Here is a 15,497-nt window from a genome sequence, read left to right as displayed (position 1 = left end):
GCCTAGTGGTAAGGCGTCCACCCCGTCATCGGGAGGTCGTGGGTTCGAACCCCGGCCGGGTCATACCTAAGACTTTAAAATTGGCAATCTAGTGGCTGCTCCACCTGGCGTCTGGCATTATAGTGTTAGCGCTAGGACTGGTTGGTCCGGTGTCAGAATGATGTGACTGGGTGAGACATGAAGCCTGTGCTGCGACTTCTGTCTTGTGTGTGGTGCACTTTATATGTCAAAGCAGCACCGCCCTGATATGGCCCTTCGTGGTCAGCTGGGCGTTAAGCAAACAAACCAACAAAAAATGCTTTCTGTGCAGTCAGATTTTGTAATTTGTCAAAATCCATCAGTGTCAATCTGCTAGGTTACTTCATAAAACAAATCTGACCCAATACCAGAAGCAGTGAGCATGTTAATGTTTTAATATGTGTCCAAGACAAGGGGTCGCATGCCATGTAAAAGCCTGGGAAGATCTGAGATAGTGAGCATAGTGAGCAGAACTGCTTTTCACAGGAAGGATTGTGCTTTTGATATCCCTACCCCCTCCTCTTTGGTTGAGCAAAGTCTTAGCTTGTTTTTTTTCCCTTAGCCTTAAATCTTAATCCTTGTTAAATAAAGTTCAATTCAGTTCCCTCAGTGTGTGCGTGCTTGTTTCCTTGTGTGAATTTCTGTCTGTCAGTTGTAGGGTTTTGTGTTTGTGACTGTGCGTGTGTGCATATGCTGATGTGTATTCTGTTTTTTTCTTTTTAATAATGCTGCTGTAGTGAGTTATGTAAACCCTGATGTGTTGCAGTCAGCTGTTTGGAGAAGATGACCCTGATCAAGATGTCTCACCTGACACAGAAGATCCAGAGCTAACAGGTAATGAAAAACACACCTGGTGTTTAACTATAATAAGTTATACAGAAGATCCAGAGCTAACAGGTTATAAAAGACGCACCTGATGTTTAACTGTATTAAGTTCACGACACACTTTTCAGAAAATTCCTTTTTATGTTAGAAGGTAAAATGTTTGATCAATACCTTTCCCGCTAAGAAGTCGAGAGTAAAACTAAAAGGGCTAAACACTTGGGATTGACAAAAAGAGTTTTTAAGTTTTTCACTTTGGGGTGTGCATAAATAGAAAATACATTTGATCAAACTTGAATAAAAAAAGGAAACAAACAAGCAAACAGAGTGAAACTTATACACACCGTCCTCCTCCTCCACTCCCCAATTACAGTGACGGAGAAGGGGGGGGGGGGGGGGGGGGGGAGGGAGGGGGGGTAAAAAGAATAGGTACACTTCACTGCACATGCACAATCAGGGTATATAGACATGCAAAATGGGGTAATTCTGTCTGTGTGTGTATTTGCTTGTCTTTTATACTTTGCATGTGTGTGTTGCCTTGGTTTGTCTGCATATATGTGGGTGAGCACTTTTGCTAAGAGAAGGCGAGAGTGTTAACTGACTCTGTGATCATTATGTGTAGCGGAAGCTGGGCAATCAGCTCTGCAGTCAGAAGCCAAGACAGATGAGATTGGTGGCATTGAACGCAAATCCACACGTGTCTGGGCCATGAACACAGGATACGATCCTGAAAAACTCTTCAACAAGGTACAGTAGTGGTTCACCTACTTTGTCTTGTGTTTTGTTGCTCAGCATGGCTTACACTTAGTTTTGTGTGTGTGTGTGTGTTTCTTGTGTCTTTTTTGTTGTTGCTTTATTTTGTGTATGTGTATATATTCATTATTGTTGTGTGTGCAACTTTTTTCTGTTTTTTTTCTTGTTGTTGCTTTATTTTGTGTATGTGTGTTGTATTGTTTGATGGGGGTCAGTTGCCAGTATGAAATTCCCATGACTTATTGTTCAATCAGTCATTACCACAAAACATGACAGAAGCTACGGTTACCAATACTGATTGCCTCTTTTCTCTGCAGCTTTTTCGCGATGATATTAAGTACCTGCTGTCCATGGAAACGCTGTGGAAAAAGCGACGCCCTCCTCAGCCACTGAACATGACTCAGCTGCCCTCCGATACAGACGGTCAGTCCTGCCGTTTCACTTTCCTCGGAGTAATCTTTTGTTCATCTCCTCTTTTGGTCTTTGTTGTCCATCTGCCTGGTATTCCTCTCAAGCTAGACAGTTTTTCAATAGCTGTTTCGTGATTGTCAGAAATTATATTACCAGTCCTGCTGCTAAACTTTGTTCTTACCTTTTCCACTGAATGTAAATTAGTACTTACTTCTTCTACTGTAAGTAGGACTGATAAAAGCACTCGTCCTGTAGTATAAGGAAATATGTTCGCTATGAACTGCACATTGCTCTGGGGACCAATTGCATCAGTGTCTGACATAATGGGGATTTTCACGTCTACTTTGATTTTTTCCTGCCTGGACAGGCGCAGATCTCGCAGTAGACTGTTGCATTGAACTTGGTCGTATTTGTGCTGGCAGGTAACTCCTCGGCAATACGAGATCAACGCCAGTGGTCGGTGAAGGAATGCGCCAACGTGTTCAGCGATTGTCTGGGCCAGCTGAAGAAAGAACTGGCAACTCAGGGAGATGGAGGCATGTTGGTTTGGGATAAGGTGATTTTTTTGTCTTCTCCTTTGTTTTTGCTCTTTTGATGCCTGGTATCATAACAATAACAATAACAGCACTTTATTGTCCATTAAAATATTACATAAAAATGGAAAATTTTCTTCGGCACACCCTGCCTGCCTGTCATTTACTCATGGGTGCATATGACTATATCAGAAGGGGATTTTTCGGCACACTTTTTTTTAGGAAGAAAAGAAAAGTTTGCATACAAATGAAAAGTAATGGTCATCCCATAGTACTCTTGGCACTTGGGAGATTTTCAGGCAGAGTTTTGGTACCCAACTTGCACCCATGCTCACTACACTGCAGTTTGAAAGAAGAAACAAAGTCGTAGACAGACTTTCATAGACAATTCCTGAGGCAAAGCTTTGTCGCTTTGTAAAGCTGTTCAGTTAATAAACCAGAAAACAAGATAGGTAAGTTTATAATAATAATAATAAGAAGAAGAAGAACATTTATATAGCGCTAAATCAAAAACTTTCGTTAAAAAGGCTTGCTCTAAGCGCTTGACATCTAAACTAAAACGTCATTCACACTCTTTACAATGATGTACAAGAACTTCATGTCACACTCTTTCATTCAGTATAGCACCATTCACACAGTTGTTATTCTGTACAAGACAATAAGTTAGTCTAACATTTAGAATATTCATAAGATGAAAACAAGAGAAAACCAGACTGATTAAAACAACTGCTTAGTGCTAACAAAGCATGAATCTTAATAATAACGTAATACATGTTTAACTGTTAAGACCATAAAAAAAACTATATGCTAAAATAACTTCAAACTTTTAAGAACTTCTTATAAGATACACAGCACATCTAGATAAACACCAGAATGATAAAACAAAAGGCAACTCGTTAAAACTATTAAATGCATCAATTATGGAAGGTTTCATTCCAAGCATAACGAAACACCACTGTTTTGAGACCTTCAATTAAATTACATATTCTTACTCCGAATCACATAAAGCATTGTCACAGACTCATATGCTAGGTACTGAAAACGCTAACCCATCAAAACCCTTTTAAGGGAAGCAACCCACTCTAAAAAGGCTGAACTAGCCATGGCCATGGGCCCCGGGAGTTACCTCCCCTATGGCTACTTCCCATCAGCCCCCACACACCCTATCATACGTCTTTTCAGCAGCGTGGTGTGAGGGTGCTCTGAATTTTCGCTAGACTGCGGCTGACTGTGTGAGCTTTTTTGCCTGCCAGCCGCGTTGACCTGTCGTTCTCCCGTGCGGGCGCCAGTCTTGGTGAGCTCGTTCTCGTTTGTTTCAACTTTCCTTGTTGTTTGTTGCTGATATTTCGTCCCTAGGACGTAGTTATCAGTTACTGTTGGTGTTGCCGCCATTTGCATTTCGCCAGCTTGCTGTCGTTTTCATTGTTTGGCATGTAACCGGCGCTTGCTTCTGTTATTTGTTCTGCAAGCTTGGTTTTCTTGTTGCTAACGTTCGTTTTGTTTACGGAATTTTCAGTCCGTGTTTGCTACTTACGTTGTTTGCATTTTTATTTTCTTTCCGTCTTACGCTTGTGCTTTTGTGTCAAGTCATTATGGCTGACTCCGACGGGCGTAAGAGTAAGGGCAAGGGCGACGCGAAGGGCAAAGTTAAGCCCAAGTCGTCGTCTTCTAGGCCAGTAGTACTGGTTACGGATGCGGAACGCAATACTGTACTTTCGGTTACGATTTCACCTCCGAGGGAGGCTACGGAGGCTCGTCCTTCTTCTTCTGTTGTTTCGGCTCCTTCTCCTTTGTCGGCGCCGGAACAGGGGGCACTTGTGTCCTCTTTGATTAAGTCATTAGTGCCAGAGATCCGGTCTTTGGTGCAACAGGAAATGCAGCGTTCGTCGGCTTCCGGTGTTGCTGCTGTGCCTCCTTCCGTGGGGGGGGTACAGTCCCTCTCTTCTCTGGTGGCTTCCGGTTCGGGGGTGCAACTTCCTGCCTCTGCCTTTACCACTTCTGTCAGCGGACATCCAAGTAAGTCGACTTGGTCCCACAGCCCTCGCCAGGCGTCGGGACACTCCCTGCTGGGAGACAAGTCAATTGGGCAGAGTCGCTCTCTGCATTCTCCTGGTGACTCGTCCTCCCGTTTCGGCTTGGATGTTGGTAGCCAGTACGCTGATGTCCGTCCCCGCCAGCTTGTCTGGGATCGTGACTCTCAGCAGCAGCTTCCGTTTTCGGTCGCCGCATTTCCGGCTTCGGCCGGAAGTACACTTCCTGTCCTCACTTCCCGCTCAGCCGGTTGTGAGGGTATGGATTACAGGCTGGCCTCAGGGCCTTACGGCCCCCGGCCACAGCCTGCTCCGGTTTCGGCCGGATATGCTGTCCCTCTTCCGAGTTCATCTGCTTGGATCCCGGAGAGGGAACAACAGCGTTCAGCGGCGGCACATGCTGTGCAACAGCTGGGGCGGTCGTCTTTGTCCCAGGACGTGACGGCGACTTCCGCTCACCCACTTCCGGTCGTTTCCGATTCGTTTTCGGCTTTCCCTTTGCCTGCTGGCAGTGGGGTGAGCCGAGAACAATTTCGGCGTCACGACTTTCCGGTCTCCGGACAGGTCGCGGACGTTTCGGCTTCGGCGGTGGATGATTACGATCCTCAGTTTGACCAGTCTGAGGTTCAGTCTCTGGCAAGTGAGGATCCGCGTACGGGCTTTCCGTCTCGGCTTCGGACGGTTCTGAGTGCCGCGGCGGAAGTGACATCCCGCTACTTTCCTGAGGGGGCTTCGGCGGCCGGAGTTTCGACTTCCGTTCCTCCCTCAGCGTGGTCCGACTTCCTTCCCGGGACGGAGGACTCTTCCTCCTTCCGGTTTGTGGAGTCACCGGCAGTGGCCTACCACCTTTCTCAGGTGCTTGCGAAGTCTTCGCGCCAGAGTGGTGGTTTGCCTCCCGTGCCTGTCCCGCTTCTGGTACCGTACGGACCAGTTCCGGAGCAGGCACAGGCTTGGGTTGCTTCGGGGGCTCAATCTTCTTCCGGTGGCACTTCCGGTCATCAGAAGTTGGTTCTGCCTTCGAACAACCGGAACCTGATAGCGTCTTTTTCGCTTCCCCGGTCTTCGTTACCGTTGACTAGGGATCTGCTGCCTCTTTTGTCAAAACAGGTCAAGAACGATTCTGTTTTGTCAGTAAAAGAGTCGACGCTAGTCAGTTTGGAGGAGATCGCACGCCAGCTTTTGGAGCTTGCGTCTATCTCCGACACTCTGGTTCGCGCTCTGTCTCGGTCTCTGACCGATTCTCTCGTTCCGTTTACCCTTAGCGAGGAGCAGAACGCGGACGACGTGTCTGTCCTTCTCGCTGCTCTCGCGAAGGTAAACGAGGAACAGACGCGGCTTTCCTCCTTGCAATATGCACATGCGGTGATGAGCAGGAGGGACCTGTTTCTGGACCATTCTCACTTCAGGGACCAGGCTACCCGGGATGCCCTTCGGGTATCCCCGGTTGTGGAGGGGTCTCTGTTCGGCCATATGGCGGTAGACGCTCGGCAGAAAGAGATCCAGTCACTCAAGGACACACAGTTCTGTGACTTTGCTCTACAGGGCATGAGGCAGGCTAAGCCTTCACAGCAAGTGAAGGCTCAGTCGTCGTCTCAACCCAAGTCTGGGACCAAGAGACCTGCACAGCAGTCGTCTCGAGGTGGCAAGAAACGGACTGCGTCGGGAAGGGGGCGCGGCGGCTCTGGTAGCAAGCCTCACCCCCAATGAAGTGCTCCCGGTCTCACCCCCCTTCCGCCCTCCACACCAGTGATGGCGGGAGGCCCCTCCCGGGCACTCTCCAATTGGATGGTCTCTGTAGACAGCCAATGGATAGTGGGAGTGGTGAGATCGGGCTTCCGTCTGCTATGGCGGGAAGAGAAGGCACCTCTTTCCCGGCGGCCGCCGCCCTTCAAACCCCCCTCCTCGCAGGAAGCAAAGTCCGTTCTTCAGACGGAAATTGTCTCCCTGGTGCAGAAGGGCGCGGTAGAGAGGGTCCTAGACCAAAGCTCTCTGGGATTTTACGGGCGTCTTTTCGCCGTTCCCAAGGCTTCAGGGGCCTGGCGTCCCGTCCTGGACTTGTCTCTTCTCAACACGTTCTTGAGAGAGATCAAGTTCAAGATGGAGACGCCAGCCACGGTCAGGGACTCTCTCCGCCCAGGAGATTGGGCGACCTCTATAGACCTGACGGATGCATATTTTCACATTCTTATGCATCCGTCCGACCGGAAATGGCTTCGTTTCCGGTGGGGCGATCAGGTCTACCAGTTCCGCGCACTCCCCTTCGGACTGTCTCTCGCACCGTGGATTTTTACCATGGTGGTGAGACAGTTGTGCGCACTGGTGAGGTCGCAGGGTATCAGACTGCGGGCTTATCTGGACGATTGGCTCATCCTGAACCAGTCCCAGATAGGTTGTGCGCAGCATACCCAATCGGTTCTTCGAGAGGCCTCCCTGCTGGGGTTCTCGATCAACCGATCAAAGTCGGAGTTGATCCCGTCTCGGACATTCACTTATCTGGGGATGTCTTTCGACACAGTGGCTTGGACTGTCCGCCCTTCCCAGAGCAGGGTGGACAAGCTCCAGGCCCAGATCAGCTCCACTTTGCCTCTCCTGCAGGCTTCCCTCAGGTCTCTGGCCTCCATCTTGGGGCAGATGGAGTCTATGGCTCTGTTGGTTCCCCTGGGCAGGGTCCACAAACGGCCTTTCCAGGCAGCTCTGAAGCCGTTTGTGGACTCAGCTCGGGTGGACTGGAACGCCCTCGTTCCTCTTCAGGGATGGTTCCAGTCCGCAACCCTTCCGTGGCTGGACACGGAGTGGGTCTGCCAAGGAGTGCCGATTGCTTTGCCACCCCCAGATCTGGATCTCTTCACGGATGCTTCCCTACGGGGGTGGGGAGCGCACACGGACCTACACACGGTGTCAGGTCTGTGGTCGGCAGAACAGAGCCAGTGGCATATCAACTTGCTGGAGCTAGAAGCAGTAGCCCTAGCTCTAGTCGAGTTTCTGCCCTCCCTGCAGGCCAAGCATGTTCGTCTGTTTACAGACAACACGACTGTGGCCGCTTATCTCAACAAGCAGGGAGGCTCGCGGTCCCCGTCTCTCTCGGACAGGGCCTGCGAGATTCTGAAGTGGTGTGCTCGGCACCACATCATAATCTCGGCCAGGTTCCTTCCAGGGAGGCTGAACACTCTGGCGGACGCTCTCAGCCGGTCCGACAGGGTGCTTCAGTCAGAGTGGACCATCACTCACGGGGCACTGCTGCGCCTTTGGGCCCAGGTCCAAAAGCCTCTCGTGGATCTGTTTGCCACCAGGTTCTCGAAGAGGCTTCCGGTGTTCGTCTCGCCATTCCCGGATCCCCAGGCTTGGCGGGTGAACGCTCTGGACATTTCCTGGACGGGCCTGGAGGCGTACGCCTTCCCGCCTTTCCAATTACTCAGCCGAGTAATTCGAAAGGCGGAACTGGAGGGGCCGACTCTTCTTCTGCTGGTCGCCCCTCTCTGGCCGTCGCAGGTCTGGTTCCCAGACCTGCTTCGGCTCGCCCAGGGGCCTCCCATTCCTCTCTCCCTCGGGAGAGGGGAACTCGTGCAGCCCCGAACAGGCGTTCCACACGAGGAGCCCAGTTTTCTGAAGCTTCACGTGTGGAGGTTGTTCGGGACTCACTGAGGCGCTCTGGGGCGTCTTCTCTGACGCTAGACCTGGTGGGCCGTTCTCATAGGGCTTCCACTGCGTCCGTCTATGCCTCTCACTGGAAGTCCTGGTCCACCTGGTGTGCTGCTAAGGGGATTAGTGCGGTTGCGCCCCGCTCTATGCAGGTCGCCAACCATCTCTCCTTTCTCTTCTCACAGGGCGCCTCTGTTTCCTCCTTGAGGGTCCGGCGCTCTGCGATTTCCGCTACACTCAAACAGATTGGCCGTTCAATCAATGTAGGGGGAGTGATAGCGGCCGTGATCAAGGGCGCTTCTCTTAAGCAGGTCAAGTCCAGATTGGCCACCCCTAAGTGGGATCTGTTCCTGGTGTTAGCCTTTCTACGCTCTTCGGATTTTGAGCCTTTGAGAGAGGCTAGTCTTCACAACCTTACTCGGAAGACTCTGTTTTTGATTTTGTTGGCTACGGCCCGGCGGGGTAGCGAGGTCCACGCTCTGTCGGGTCTGCCTGGCGATATCTTGTTCGAGTCGGATGGTTCAGTGTCCTTACACTTCCGACCCGATTTCTTGGCTAAAAATCAGGCTCCGGGGCAGGCCTCTCCGTTGGTTAGAGTCAAGGCTCTGACCAACGCGTTGGCTCCGGATGACCCTGATTTGGTCAACTGCCCGGTTCGGGCCCTGCGTACGTACTTAGCCCGCACTCAGGCGGTACGCTCTAGCACGCAGAAGCTGTTGTTTCTCTCTATTCTTACCGCTCGGGAGAAAGACATCTCTAAGGTCACGTTGGCACGGTGGGTGACTTCGCTCATACGACAAGCTTATGTCTGGAGTCACACGAACGGGGGGGGGGCGCTGCCTGCCTTTCCCCTGGACTCTGCGAGAGCCCATGAGACTAGGGCTTGGGCGTCGTCACTTGCGGTGCTTCGCTCCAAACGTCTGGACGAGGTTTTGTCTACTGCGTATTGGCGTTCCGAAGATATTTTCATTAATTATTATCTTCGGGACGTCTCTGCTCTTCGCCAGGACGGCTCACGCGGGCTTCCTGCCCTGGTGGCAGCCGGCCAGGTTCTGGATAGAATGTGATGGTGAGTTTGGTTTATTCTCTTGCCCACCGCCATGTTGATGTTATCTGCTTTATGTGATTCGGAGTAAGAATATGTAATTTAATGGAAAATTTCCTAGTAAATTTTCATTTGATTAATATACTTACCCGAATCACATAGTGAATTCCCTCCCGCCTGCCCCGCGTATGGTTTTAAGTTTCTTTAAAGCCGTATGATAGGGTGTGTGGGGGCTGATGGGAAGTATCCATAGGGGAGGTAACTCCCGGGGCCCATGGCCATGGCTAGTTCAGCCTTTTTAGAGTGGGTTGCTTCCCTTAAAAGGGTTTTGATGGGTTAGCGTTTTCAGTACCTAGCATATGAGTCTGTGACAATGCTTTATGTGATTCGGGTAAGTATATTAATCAAATGAAAATTTACTAGGAAATTTTCCATTTTTTTACTCGCTCTGAATAAAGACCCTGAATTTAGTTTTTTGACTTTTTCTTCATGGAGTCTAAATTTACTTCCGTTACAAGACTCCCTCCCTTTTAATGATCTACAGTTTCAGAGTTCAACAGGTACCGCTGTGCTGGAGAAGATGAAAGATTCAAAGGTGTACTGATTTGTGTGTTTCAGGATGACGAGACGGCATTGGACTTTGTGGCGAGCGTGGCCAACATCAGGGCTCATATCTTCGGCATTGCCATGAAGACCAGATTTGACATTAAATGTGAGCGCACACTTTTTTTTTGTTCTTTATTTGTTTTTCCTTTCTTTTAAGTCTGCATGAGAGGACTTTCACAGAAATGACTGTTTTTTCCAACAGCCATTTACGCAGTCATACTCCTTTTTCAGGGGAGTTAATATTGTTGTTGCTCGTTTGTCTTTCCGTTTGATTGGTTTGATGTTTCTCTGTATTTTTGTTGCATTTTTCTCTCTCTGCAGTTTGTATTTAGTCTTGTATATGAGTTGTTCTTCAGTACTGGTGACAGAAAGGGGGAAAAGTGGTCAAAATTCAAATCTCTAGTTTTGTTTTTGAAATATTGCTTTTCATAAAGCAGAAATACTGTAGTATCTGTTGTACATAAGAAAAAATCACTGGTTCACATGGTTCCTACATAATCTAACTTTTAAAGCTGGTTCTTGTGTGTCTGTGTGTATGTTTGTATGATGACGATAGGACCCGAAACGGCTGCACAGACTGAGACAGGAATTGCAGAGAATGTTCTTTGCCACTCGAGTCGTGTCATAAGGTACTTTTGGAATAGCAAATTTGAAAGGATTCTTCAAAAAACGGCGGAAAACATTATATACCCTGTGAGCTATCGAGGATCCTCCCCGTCTTGGCTGTCGAAACATGGTCTTGTTAAAAGACGTTTTCAAATGCGGTTAACGGAGAGATACACTCGAAGCACATTTAGCGAAGTTATGTTGCCAAATCATCAAAGATCAACATTTCACTACACGGATCGATGTGCACAGTCGAAATAGATGTGACTTTCACACGACCGAAGACTACTTACTAGCAGACTAGCAGACGACAAGATCTAAATATTTAGATCAGTCAGAGCAATCCGTTGAAGAACAGTTACTCCGCTTATTCGTCTTCAGTTAAGCTTATTTCCCCTGCCATAAGTTTCCTTGCAGATCTGCAGTCGCGTAGTGAAATGAACTAGTGTCATCGGAAGATTCTTCTCAGTCAATGATCAAAGCACAGTAAGTTCTATGCTGACAAAAGTCACTTTCGGACAACACGACGATTGACTTAATTTATGAGCCCAAAGGTAACAATATCGACAAGAATGTACGCATTTGACATTAAATGAAACATTCATAGACAGTTTCCAACTCACCAGATCTGCCAAAGAGCCGTCATTCGTGAAAAAACGATGATTTTAAACAAACAGGTATCGGAAACAAGCCTTGGTCACCTGCGTTATTCCTTCCAAGGCGACGTGACGGCGCCACATTTGTTTGTTTATGGCTGTTTATCGCGAAACAACACAGTTGAAATTTGTGTGTAAAATACCACAAATTTGTGGTGAATCAGTTCGTCATCTGCGTTTCGATTGTAATTAAGTCAGATTGGAGTTACTTTGAATCGAAGGCGAGGGTAACCTGCGTTATTTGTGGGACATCGTGAACAAATTTGATTGCAATATTTTATACAGAAAGTAAATTTCAATGATTCTGGCTCAGACTTGTAGATCTGTTATGCAGTGTGTTGGTAGTGTATCTGCTTTTCTGCTATGAAGCTCATTTGGAGTGATACGCTGATCGAAGTGGGGTACCCTATGTGGGACATCAGCCGTATGCAGATTACGCCTCAGAACACTCTCGCATTTCACAAAGACAACAATAATTTGCAACATTTCAAGAACTGCATCAGTTTTATTAGATACTATTTCGACAACAACAGCACAAACACGACTATTATCAACAACACAGAACGGGAGGTAAGTCTTCAAAGACGCACCAAGTGTGCGTTCCCGTTTTTGGACGCCATTTTTGCTGGCATTTTCACAATAAATCTTAATATTTCCATATCTATTGAATGATTTTGGTATTTTCTTTGATTGTGCCGATTCTCCTATCTCTCTGGCATGTACTGGGTGCTTTGTGACCAGTTTCTCCCCTAGACTGTATTGAAAAATGCGTCCGTGTGAGCTGACCCCCACTTGTGACCAGTAGCAAAGAACAACTCATATATTTGTTTTGATCCACGTGAAGCTTGCTTGCAGTATTTTGATAGGTTGAAATTAGTTTCAACACACATATGTACTTAATAAAAGAGATAAGAAAGAGCCAATAATAGGCTAATCGGCATGAAATTATGAAATACAAAAATAGAATAACATAAATGGCCTCCCCTCCCCAACAACCAAGAAATCCTCGAAAATCAAAGAAAGCGGTGCAATCTGGGAATCTAAAGAAGGATAGCTTGAGTTTTGAAAATGCTGGACATCTCATTTCTCATGAGTAATGATTGTTTTGTGCTGTGGATGGGTTTTTTCAGCCATGGCTGGCAACATCATTCCTGCTATCGCTACCACCAACGCCATCATTGCTGGTCTTATCATCATGGAAGCCATTAAAATCCTCTCAGGGAAAATCAAGTCATGTAAGACTGTGAGTACTATTTCATACCATGCCATTTTGTGTGTGTGTGTGTATAAGTAGAGGGAGAGAGCTAACCGTACTAAGATCTTTCTTGACAATGTGCATTGTAAGGCCTAAAAAAAAAAATAGGTGTGGTTACGGTAACCCGACCTACCCTATTTTTAGGGGCCGACCCTATAACTTTTTATTACATTTGTCAAAAAAACCAAAAAAACAACAACAAAAACAACGAGTGCAGAAAACGCAATGAAAGCGACAGCGCTCAAGTCGCACACTTATTTCCCTGTCAAGTAGGTTTAATTTGTACACATTAGAAAAAAAAGTAAAAAAAAAAAAAAGTGATTGCCTACCTTCCTACCCTATTTTTTTTTGGCTATGTTACCTTAACCACACCTTTTTTTTTTTTTTTTTTGCCTAATAAAGACAATGGTATATTGATTTCAAGAAGGTATATCAAGTCCTGCTGCAGAAGCAAAGGCAGGGGAATATGGGTAACTTTGGTATTGAGTGTGACCAAACATATAACATGTTTCAAACATTGTGTGAGATTTTTAGTAAGTATTCTGAGAGTATACTTACAATACATTCTAATCTTCTTCTTCTGCGTTCGTGGGCTGAAACTCCCACGTACACGTGTTTTTTGCACGAGTGGAATTTTACGTGTATGACCGTTTTTTACCCCGCCATTTAGGCAGCCATACGCCGTTTTCGGAGGAAGCATGCTGGGTATTTTCGTGTTTCTATAACCCACCGAACTCTGACATGGATTACAGGATCTTTTTCGTGCGCACTTGGTCTTGTGCTTGCGTGTACACACGGGGGGTGTTCGGACACCGAGGAGAGTCTGCACACAAAGTTGACTCTGAGAAATAAATCTCTCGCCGAACGTGGGGACGAACTCACGCTGACAGCGGCCAACTGGATACAAATCCAGCGCGCTACCGACTGAGCTACATCCCCGCCCCATACATTCTAATGATTGCACTCTATTTTGAAGAAATGTTGGGGTGATTTTGAGAATGGATGTGATGGGTGTTGTTTGAGATTTGAATGCTACAGAAACAGTCTGATTAGTTCTGCTTTATTTCATGCTATGGTGTCTGTTTATAGGTGTATTTGAACCGAGTACCCAACGATCGCAATCGTTTGCTTGTGCCCTGCACCCTGGATCCACCCAACCCCAAGTGTTACGTGTGTGCCCCTAAACCAGAGGTCACTGTTGTCGTCAACTGTACGCGCTTCAAAGTTGGGGCTCTTCAGGACAAGGTAGAGTGTGTGTGTCTCTCTCTCGGTCTGTTTCTGCATGTGTATTGGAGAATAAGAATAAGAATACTTTATTATCTCATAGAGAAATTCAGGCGTGGTACATAACAATAATACAAACAGGACATTGTTTTTACATAAGACATATAGCACTATATAACAGGGCAGGTTATAAACACACCTCCCACATACCTCTCTGTCCATTCCTTGCATTGTGCTTACGCATTCAGTCATCAACACATCCATGTCTCACTTACACATCGCACACATGGACATTCTTATACGCTCAACTTACCCATTCACACATGGACATTCGACCACGCTCCACTTACACATTCTTATACGCTCCACTTACACATTCACACATGGGCATTCTTATATGCTCCACTTACACATTCCCACATGGACATTCGACTACGCCCACTTACACATTCCCACATGGACATCTTTAAAGCACTGCGCTTACATATTCTCGCACACCTACGTGTATAACGGACTATGGCTAAACATCATTGCAAAAAAAAATCATAGCATACAATATATCACAGAAAATATACGGACGTACATAAAACCAATACATACATGTACATTACTACTGATTGCACTGGCAGAAGAGGGGCTGAGTCGGGTATGTGGATAGTTAAATGTTGTGTGTTATGCGTATTTTTGTTTTTATGTTGATATTTCTTATGTTCGGGTAACACACAAGCAAGCATGTACGCACATATGCGGATACACGCATGCACACACGCACGCTCTTTGTATGCACCTATGCAAACACTTACACACACACAGACACACACACACAGACACACACACACATGTACACATGTGCACCCCATCAAAACAAAGCTATGATCATGCCTCTTTTACACAGACATTGGTAAATTGCTTTGCTCCTCAGATGTTTATTATTAACAGTGATGCGTTTTTCATGTGCAGGTTCTGAAGTCATACCTGGGAATGGTTGCTCCAGATGTTGAAATAGATGATGGCAAAGGTGAGTCAGAAATTGATTAGAGTGTGGTGTATCATTGTCTTTCAACTTTTCAGTTAAAAATACAAGATACAAGATACAAGATATTTATTCACCAATTTTGCAAAAGGATTTCATCTTGGCACGGCACGGTAAAAATAAAATAAAAACCAACCAGACACATATGCAGACACACATCACCATGCATGCATACATACGTACATTACACTGTCATGCACACACAGACACAACTCACACACACACACACACACAATTATTTACATACTCACACATAACCAGCCACATATCTACATCACAAATTCACATCGTCGCCTTGTAAAGGTAAAAACCATATCAGTTTAAAAGGGGTGCCAGTAATATCAATGCAACATTAGTGAATACTAGAACAATACCTAAAAATTATAATCCATTTAAAAGTAAGTATATCGTTTTTATTCAACTTTTCAGCTAAATGCTGTATCATTTTCCTTCAACTTTTTGATTAAGTGCTGGAAACACCAACCATCAAGCTGATTTGAGGATTGGTCCAGTTTTGTGTTTCGGGAGTAAGGTTCAACGAATATGAGTTTTGAGTTCACTCGCTTTTGGATTGTTTTGTATTTATTTTCCTCTTGTTGCAACTCTGTCATTGCTTTATTAGTAAAGATCATGCCTTTACTCAGATGGAATTGTCTTTAAATTTGAATTTCATGTGCTGATGTTAATTGTTATTCAGGAATGAAGTCATCTTGTAACAGAAAGGATGTGGCTTACAAGATTGTATCATAATGAAACTTTGTTTCTTCGTAATAGGAACAATCATCATTTCAAGCGAGGAAGGTGAAACAGAAGGTATGTACTGAGGTCTTCTGTGCAGAATGAGTTCACTAATGTGAAAGGGCAGT

At 46.2% G+C, this 15,497-nt stretch overlaps 1 protein-coding gene across 1 annotated transcript in view; it reads left to right on the top strand.

The window, feature by feature from the left end:
• LOC138962639 (SUMO-activating enzyme subunit 2-like) overlaps positions 1–15,497 on the top strand; it is a 45,819-nt gene that overhangs the window by 18,068 nt on the left and 12,254 nt on the right. The window contains exons 7-15 of the mRNA XM_070334543.1: positions 785–852; positions 1,463–1,587; positions 1,911–2,016; positions 2,427–2,560; positions 9,870–9,963; positions 12,250–12,362; positions 13,464–13,619; positions 14,559–14,616; positions 15,406–15,444. Coding sequence (XP_070190644.1) covers positions 785–852; positions 1,463–1,587; positions 1,911–2,016; positions 2,427–2,560; positions 9,870–9,963; positions 12,250–12,362; positions 13,464–13,619; positions 14,559–14,616; positions 15,406–15,444 — 893 coding nt within the window. The remainder of the gene's footprint in view (positions 1–784; positions 853–1,462; positions 1,588–1,910; positions 2,017–2,426; positions 2,561–9,869; positions 9,964–12,249; positions 12,363–13,463; positions 13,620–14,558; positions 14,617–15,405; positions 15,445–15,497) is intronic.

Source organism: Littorina saxatilis, linkage group LG1 (assembly GCF_037325665.1).
Source record: "Littorina saxatilis isolate snail1 linkage group LG1, US_GU_Lsax_2.0, whole genome shotgun sequence".
Lineage (NCBI taxonomy): Eukaryota > Metazoa > Mollusca > Gastropoda > Littorinimorpha > Littorinidae > Littorina > Littorina saxatilis.
This window is presented reverse-complemented; position numbering and strand designations above follow the sequence as displayed.